Genomic DNA, 8,755 nt, shown 5'->3' on the forward strand with positions numbered 1-8,755 from the left:
TTTTATTGGCATGAGGCCCTGGATTAGGGTGAGTTGAATGTGGCAGAATTAGACATGTGTTCATTAGATCTTATCTCTAAAATATGGATATTTTGTTCAATGAGGATATATTTGCATTGTTTTGAATTTCAAAAATAATTTTAAAAATTTTAGATTTCTAAATTGATATTTTAAAATTAAAAAAGAATTTAGATCCAATTGTTTTTGAGGTAACTATTCCTTCTCCAAATAGCAAACATATTTTGATATGCTTTATTTCCTTCTATGTTACAGAGAATATTTAAAAAGATATACTGAATATTTGCAATTTAATAAAATCAGTACTTTCACTGCTTCATCAAGCATATTGTTAAGTGAAATTCAGGGTTTCTATTTTTACTACGAATAAATAATGGTCATAAATTTAACTCACTATTACGTCTGTACTACCAGTGTAGGGAAAGAGGCAAGTGACATCTTAAAATTATAATGAAAAGAAACAAAACTGACTGTACGTGTCCCTTGCGAAACCCCAGAGGTCTTTAGGTAAAAACTTGACAATTGTTATCTTAAAGAATAAAGTTTTATTGCCAACCATGGTGGTGAATTCCTGTAATCCCAGTAACTTGGGAGGCTAAGACAGGAGCATCCAACGTTTGAAGACAACCTCAGCAACTTAATGATGCCCTCATCAACTTAGCGAAAGCCTGTTTCAAAATAAAAAATAAAATAGGGTTGGGGATATAGCTCAGAGTTAGAACGTCCCTAGGTTCAACCCCCAATAACACACACACACACACACTCAAAACCACTGTCAATAACATCCTCAGTTAGACATAGGTAACAAAACAAGGACTTATCCCAAAATTAGTTTTGCAAAAATAAGGTCAAAGAGTTGAAATAAACTGACCCATCTGTCCTGTGAACAGTTTTGAACAATCAAGAAATCTTCAAGGCCAAAGGTAGGTATGAACAAGATGTGAAAAATCTGAATGCCCTGACTAAAATCAATAACCTGGAGGCATGGCTGAGTCAGGGTGGGCGAGTGGAGAAACAAGGCCACCTGCCTTCCCAGCCCGGCCTCCTGGGTGATAAGGGAGCAGAGGCACTGCAGCAGCCAAAGCAGTAGGAAGAGTAAGGCCCACAGAGCACCGCTCCAAGGTCCGCCGGCGGCTCCAAGGTCCTGGGGCCAGCCTGTCCGTTGTCAGAGCTCTTTCCTGCCACCTCCCAGCATTCAACCTGGGCAAAACCCCAAACTTCTCCATTTTCTCATGAAAATATGAATATAATACCAGTAACCTCCTCCTGTGATTACGGTAAGGACTGCATGAGACAATGTAATTAGAGCATCGAGCATTATTCTCTGAAGAGAATAAGCATTCAGGAAGCTTATATTATTACCCAGGTATGAGCAGCCCAAACCTGTACTCCCAGCTACTTAAGAGTCTGAGGCAGGAGAATCACAAGTTCAAGGCCAACACGGGCAACTTAGTGAGACCCTGTCTCAAATTTAAAAAAAAAAAAATTAAAAGGGCTGGAGATGTAGCTCGGTGGGAGAGCACTTGCCTATGGGAGGCTTAAGGGAGGCTCTGGGTTCAATCCCTAATAACACACACAAAAAGGGGATCTAATTAAAAATAAAGAAAATCTGTATTGATTCACTGCTATTTTCTTAGTCCATTCCTGCTCCTAAAAAAAAAAAAAAAATTCTTAGACTAGGTAATTTATAAAGAACAGAAACTTTACTGCTCACAGAGCTGGAGTTTGGGAAGTCTGAGATCAGCACTGGATGTGAGCTTCTAGCTGTGTCCCCAGCAGAAGGGACTACCACTGTGTCGTCAAATGAGGGGAGGCTCCCTCAAGCTTCTTCATAAGAGTTTTAATCCCATCCAGAAGGGCTCCATTGTCATGACCTCGTCATCTCTCAAAGGCCCCTCCTCCCTCTTAATACCAACACATTGCGGCTTCGATTCTGACATGAATCGTGGAGAGGTGTAACATACAAAGAATGGGGCCACTGTTCAGTAACTTTCCCCACAGGTATATTTATTCCGGCGTCTTGAGACCTTAGGTGTTCATTAAGGGTCACTTTTGCCCTCGTGGCCAGGCTGGAAGCCTGTCCGGGCTGTCACACTGCCTATGCTGCTTTGAGCAGCACCAACAAGTCACTGGAAATATGATACTTATGAAAATGATACATATATGCACAAAGTGTGACTTAGAAATGGTAGAATCATGTTTTGAATCTTCTTATGGTCATTTAATTGGTGCAGAAACATGTTTGACAAAGGGATCGTTTATAAAAGGAAAATAGCAAAATACTTAACCTACTTAACAGAAAAACATATCAAACTTGATGTTTGCTAGTAGGTCTATGTGGTAAGACAGGGTAATGCCCTAACCCCAAGATGTCCACTTTCAAATCCCTAGAACCTATGAATATGTTACCTTACATGGCAAAAGGAACTTTGCCTACGTGATTATGTAAAGAACCTTGAGATGAGGAAACTATCCTCGTGGGCCCAGTGTAATCACAGTGGGTCCATCCAAAGTTGGAAGAGAGGCACAGTTAGAGAAAGATGTCACTTTGGAGAAGGGCACAGAAAGATGCTACATTCCTAGGTTTGGAGGGCTCATGTATTAAAGAACATGGGCAGCCTCTGGAAGCTGTAAAGTGCTAAGAAATAGATTCTACCTTAAAACCTCTGGAAAGGAATACAGCTCTATAATACCTTAAGTTTCACTCATTGACACCCATGATAGACCACTGAATACTGAATTATAAGATGATAATCTCATGTTTGTTTGTTTGTTTGTTTTAAGGGGGTCTTTTTTTTTTTTTGTCTTTTTGGACTGGGGATAAAACCCAGCACAGTACACTTGCCTGGCAAGCGCTTTGCCACTGAGCTACATCCCAGCCCAATAATTTCATGTTTTTCAAGCCATTAAATTTGTGTTATAGCAGCAAGTAGAAAACTAATACAGACACAAAGGTTATTCAGTCACCCTTGGTATGCTTTAGAGTAGTGCAATGCAATAAGTAGCCAGGCTGCCAGGGTAGGGACTAACAACTCTCTGGCTTCACAGAGCTCCCCAATATAGCCTCAGGCATTTAAACGCCATAAAACAAGAGCTTGACCATTTATGATCCTCTCTACATCTAAAAGACTCCAGAGGTTTGGTCCAGAAGTTTGAGAATGTCCATTTCTGTGAACTCTATGAGAGAAGGTCAGTGATCCACATGGTAACAGACATTCATTCCTATGGGTAAGGAGCTTATAGTTTAGATGCTGAGTAAATATAATTCCAAATCCCTAATAGATAAAAAAGAAAATGTGTATTCTTCCAAAGACAAGTCAATCACCAAGGACAAGTCTAAGAGGCTGAAAATGTCCAGAACATGTCAATTCTTTGGTGTGCTTATATCCACAAGAACTAGTTATAGAATCAAACCAGGTGAGACCTCTGTCTGCTCTCCCATGAGCAGCTGATGCTCCAGGGCTCTGGAGCAAGTACAGTGGCCTCCTGGCAGCCCTCGGGCCTCTCATGAGAAGCACCTGCTTAGCACATGCTGCGCCAGAACTGCCCACCTCACACCTGTCCCACCTGTTTCCTTAGGAGATGGTGAGGTGCTGGCCCACGGTGTGTCATCTTCAAATTGAACCCAGCTGCTGATGGCCGAGGCCAGGTTAGGAGGGGGCTGCTCGGGGCTCCCGGGAGGGGAGGCCGCTTCTGAGATGAGGCCCATCTTCTCGGAGGAGTCATCCTGCTCCGAGTGGGAAAGGTCCTGAGAGGCTGCATCTGCCACATGGTTCTCCCCAGAGGAGCTCTCTGACCGGTCTGAAGACGAGGACAAGGCTTGGAGATGTTCTTCAGTGCTCCCTGAGACAGACGGAAGACAGCACCATCAGGTGAGGAAGACACTCGTCAGAACTGGCTCAGAGAAGCAAAACAAACAAATAAGTAAAGATGAAAGAGGGGAACTACAGGACTAATGAGGAAGATGGAAGAGCCATGCTGATCTATCTCAGTGCTAAAGGATTTCTTCCCTAACAATGTGTGAAAATATGTAAAGCTACCAGGCACAGTGATACATGCTGGTAATCCCAGAATGGGGGGGGAGGGGCTGAAATAGGAGGATCGCTGGTTCAAGGCCAGCCTCAGCAATTTAGTGAGACCCTGTTTCAAAACAGCCAATAAGCTGGGCATGGTGGCGCATGCTTGTAATCCCAGTACTTGGGAGGCTGAGACAAGAGTTGAAAAGCCAGCCTCAGCTACTTAGTAAGGCTCTCGGCAACTTAGTGAAACCCAGTTTCAAAATAAAATATAAACTAGGTCAGAGGTGTATCCTGGAGGTAGAGGCCCCTGGGTTCCACCCCCAGGACCACGAAAAATAAAAAGATAAATAAAAAAATAAAATAGTCCAATAAAATAAGGCTAGAGGTGTAGCTCAGAGTTAGAATGTCCCTGGGTTCAATCCCCAGTAACACACACACAGGACAAAATAAAACAAAGCAACGTGTAAAACACGTCTGTAGTCGGTTTCTAGGCAGGCTGACGAATTTGTTCACCATTTTATCTCAGCATCTACTCCAGTCTTTGAGGATCACAAATTAAAATGTCTAGAGAGATCAAATGAGAAAGCTGCCTGAGGTGAGCGGGACAAAGGGAAGGCGAGAAGGACCGGTGGAGACTGTGGCTGAACAGGAGCTTCTCTCTGGACCGCACACATTCGAATTCAACTCAGTGCAGTCCAAACCGCACACGTCTGCAGGTACCAGATGCAAACGCTGTACTAATGACCCGCTGAGTACGACTCGGGCTCTTCCCACGGCTCCAAGTTGCTTCAGAGGTGTTGAAACATTTAATACTCTTGGGGATAAAACTGATAATAAAGAACTGTATACTAATCACGTCAGTGGGTCAAATGTATATCCAAAAGGTCAATTTTTTCCATACAAAAATTTTTAAAAAGGAAGAAATAGGAAAATATTTTCCTGAATCACAAGCCAAATAAACTGGTAACCTGCATATAATCAAAGAATGAAAACTTGCACTGTCTAATAGAAGGAAAAGCAAGCCACCTATGTGATTATTCTAAGTGTTCTAGTAACCACATTTATTTATTTATTTATTTTTTTGGTGCTGAGGATTGAACCCAGTGACATTCTATCTCTGAGCTACAACCCCGACCCCATTTTATTATTTATATTGAAACAGAGTCTTGCTAAGTGGCTGAGGCTGGCCTCGAACCTGTGATTCTCCCATCTAAGCCTCCCAAGTACTGGGATTATAGGCGTGTACCACCACACTTGGCTAGTGGCCATATTTTTAAAAGTTAAAAAAAAAAACCAGGAGAAACTTTCTTGTTTCTTTGTTATTGAGGTGCTATGGATTGAACCCAGGGTCTTGCTCATACAAAGTACATCTACCACTGAGCTAAATGCCAGACCTAAGAAACTATTTTTAATAACACTGTACTTCAGCCCAGCATATTGAAAATTTATCATTTAAACATGTAATCTGCACACTGAGTGTGTGTGTGTGTGTGTGTGTGTGTGTGTGTGTGTGTGTGTGTTTTACCAAGAATTGAACCCAGGGGTATTCTACTGCTGAGCTATAACACCAGCCTTATTTTATTTTTCTTTTTATTTTGAAACAGGGTCTAAGTTGTGGAGGGTCTCACTAAGTTCTGAGGTTGTCCACAAACCTGCGGTCTTCCTGTCTAACCTTCCAAGTACGAGGATTACAGGCATGCTCCAATACCATACATAGCTTGTTAATTAGATATTTATCTTTTTTTTCAAACAAGGTCTTCAAACTTCGTGGTAGGTAACTGATACTTCCAGCACATGTCAACTCAGACTCGCCACACTTCCAGGGCTCAGTAGCCACATGGACACCATACTGCACGGCACACCTGCACACTCACACTTGTCAAATTTTTTTTCTTTTCTTTGACGTACTGGGAATTCAACCCAGGGCCATTCTACCTCCAAGCTACACTCCCAGCCCTATTTTATATTCTTTATTTTTGAAACAGGGTCTCACTAAGTTGCAAAGGGCCTAAGTAGCTGAGGCTGGCGGCGAATCTGCGATCCTCCTGTCTCAGCCTCCCAAGTACTGGGATTACTAGTGTGTGCCACCACGCCCGGCTTGTCAGGTGTTCTAAAGGAAGGTGGTAAGACCTCAGTTGGCAATGGCAGCTGCAGCAGAACGAAACCAACAAACACAGCTCGGCAAATACCTCATGGATCCTGCCCTGACCTCCATCCCTGAGTACCGGTTTCCTAAAAGGCAACATAATCACCTTCACCATGATCAAAGATGATGATACTGAAATCTTGCCACACGCCGGGCACGGTGCTAAGTACTATGCTAGTTCACTTTATCCTCACAAGCCTCCAGGGGCATGCCATTCTGCGATGAGGCTGGCATCTGAGCTCAGGCCATATCGCTCTGGAGTCCACCACTCATAACACCCTCATTAAAAATTGAGAAAGCCGGGTCTGGTGACACACGCTTGTAACCCTAGTATTTGAGATGCTGAGACAGGAGGAGCCAGGTTCGTGGACAATCTCAGCTACTTAAGCCCTTTGCAACTCAGTGAGACCCTGTTTCAAAATAAATAATAAAAAAAAATATAGGGCTGGGGGGTTTAGCTCGGAGGTAGAAGGCTCCCGAGTTCCATCCCCAGTAAAAAAAAAAAAAAAAAAAAAAAAAGAGAAAACCCAAATTTTTGGTAGGAGGAACCACTAAGAAAGCTGTCACTAAATAACTTTGTAAAAAATGAAGTTTCTATCCCTTGGGAGCAAAGAACCAATACCTTCGATGTTCAGGGCTTTTAAGTTTACTAAAATGCTTCCTCTGGGTTTCTAAATGGAAGAATTCACACATCTTAGGAAAGAGACCAAACTAGCTTTTTGGTTGAGATCTTACCCAGAGAATGATCAAGTAGAAGCCATAACAGCAGGCATGGTTCTTTGATATTCTTGTCACTTTTAAGAGGTGAAAGCACTCCTTACCCTCAGCAGAGGCAGGAAAGAGTGGCTCTTCATTGAAGGAGACCCACTCCGACTGGTGGGTGGCAATCACATGGTCCAGGGTCATCATGCTAGGAAGGGGCTGGTCATCTTCACACTGCTGACCTCAGGGGGACCCCAGAATGATGTCTGGGTGGAGGAGAGTCTGGTAGCACAGAGGACTTGGATTCCAGCCTGTCGCGGGGGTCTTGCCAAGGGCAATACTCCGAATGTACACTGTTGGCCCCTCTTGCCTTTGGTGAATCTGCCAAGCAGAAATTTGTTTTAAAAAAAATTTGAAAAGATAATCATCACATTATTCCAAATCTACACAAGACCAGGGTTTCAGCACTACCCACAAAGAATTCTGAGGGGGATTCACAACTTGCCATCTTTCTCTCTGCTCCTGTCTTATGTCTACTTTTTATACCCAAACATCTGTCATTAATACCAAGATCTCTGGGTAAGCCTCATATCAGACTCATACTTAATCACCCACATTTTGGCAATTGGATCCCTTAATTTCCCCAATCTTCATGCTCTAGAAATAGTTAACTATAATCTAGTGCTATCATTGTGAGGCAAATATTAAAATGTTTCAAAGTGTTTTCACTTTCTTTTACCAGATGGCGAAATTCAAGCATGCTCTTTTCTAGTAAGCCAGCACAGTTTCTAGCCTTAGGCAGGTAACTTTTTGCAAGCCTGATTTAAATCTTTGGCAGAAACCCAGCTATCTCCAGATGGTATCTCCAAGCATGGTTTACCAATCAAGAAAAACAGCAATGGAGTCATTTCACTCATTTGGGTAAGAGGATGGAGAATATTTGCTTTAGAGAAAAAAAACGTGAGTTAAAGAAACACATTTTCAATCTAGGCCAATTTGAAATAATATATAAATGTTGAGCTTTTACTTACATTGCAATTATATTCTATAGAGACAAAAGGGTACTTAAATGACTTAATTTTTTTTACGCTATTAATGTCTTTTTACAGCTTGAACCTAGCTCTTGATCTTATGATGAATTAATAAAATCAGAATCAGTGCAAAATTAATGTGCTTTCACAAAGGAGCTACTATCTGCCTTGAGTCACCTCCATTTTTTTGTTTGTTTGGTGTGTGTGTGTGTGTGTGTGTGTGTGTGTGTGTTGCTGGAGATTGAATCCGGGCATTCTACCCCTGAGCTACACACACAGAGCTTGATTTTTTATTCTTTATTCTGAAACAGGGTCTCACTAAGTTGAGGAGGGCCCTACTAAGTAGCTGAGGTTTTCTGTGAACCCCGATCCTCCTGTCTCAGCCTCCCAAGTACTGGTGTTACAAACATGTACCACCACGCCCAGCTCACATCAGTTTTTAATAACTGAATACTCACAACATTCAGGTGATTACTACAATTTAACTAAGACCCTACCCATTGGCATACAATAAGAAGAAAAGTTGAGTAAATTTTACTATAGGTTATTATCTTCAATCAATAATCTATGCTGGGGAAGATAAAAATAAAAACATTTAGTAGTCTTTGCCTTTTTGTGATTAGAACAATTAGTTTTGGGCCGGGACAGTGGCACATGCCTATAATCCTGGTACTTAGGAGGCTAAGACAGGAGGGAGGATCGCAGGTTTGTGTTCAGCCTCAGCAATTCAGTGAGAGTCTCAGCAATTTAGAACTTATTTAAAAATAAAAAGAGCTGGAGGTGTAGCTTGAGATAGAATTCCCCTGGGTTCAATACTCAACAAATAAACTTGTTTTGTT

General features: G+C 42.1%; 1 protein-coding gene across 2 annotated transcripts in view; it reads right to left on the reverse strand.

The window, feature by feature from the left end:
* Positions 1-7,092, reverse strand: part of STON2 (stonin 2) — a gene marked incomplete at both ends in the record, with an annotated part of 120,572 nt that extends 113,480 nt beyond the window's left edge. The window contains 2 exons of one of the 2 annotated variants that reach the window (XM_080707844.1): positions 3,586-3,861; positions 7,005-7,092. In XM_080707844.1, the coding sequence (XP_080563970.1) occupies positions 3,586-3,861; positions 7,005-7,092 (364 nt within the window). Of the gene's footprint in view, positions 1-3,576; positions 3,862-7,004 lie in introns of both variants that reach the window. The other variant, XM_080707843.1, reaches the window with a different exon arrangement.
* Between the last annotated feature and the right edge of the window lie 1,663 nt (positions 7,093-8,755).

This window comes from Muscardinus avellanarius (assembly GCF_963383645.1).
Source record: "Muscardinus avellanarius genome assembly, chromosome: 12".
Taxonomy (NCBI): Eukaryota; Metazoa; Chordata; class Mammalia; order Rodentia; family Gliridae; genus Muscardinus; species Muscardinus avellanarius.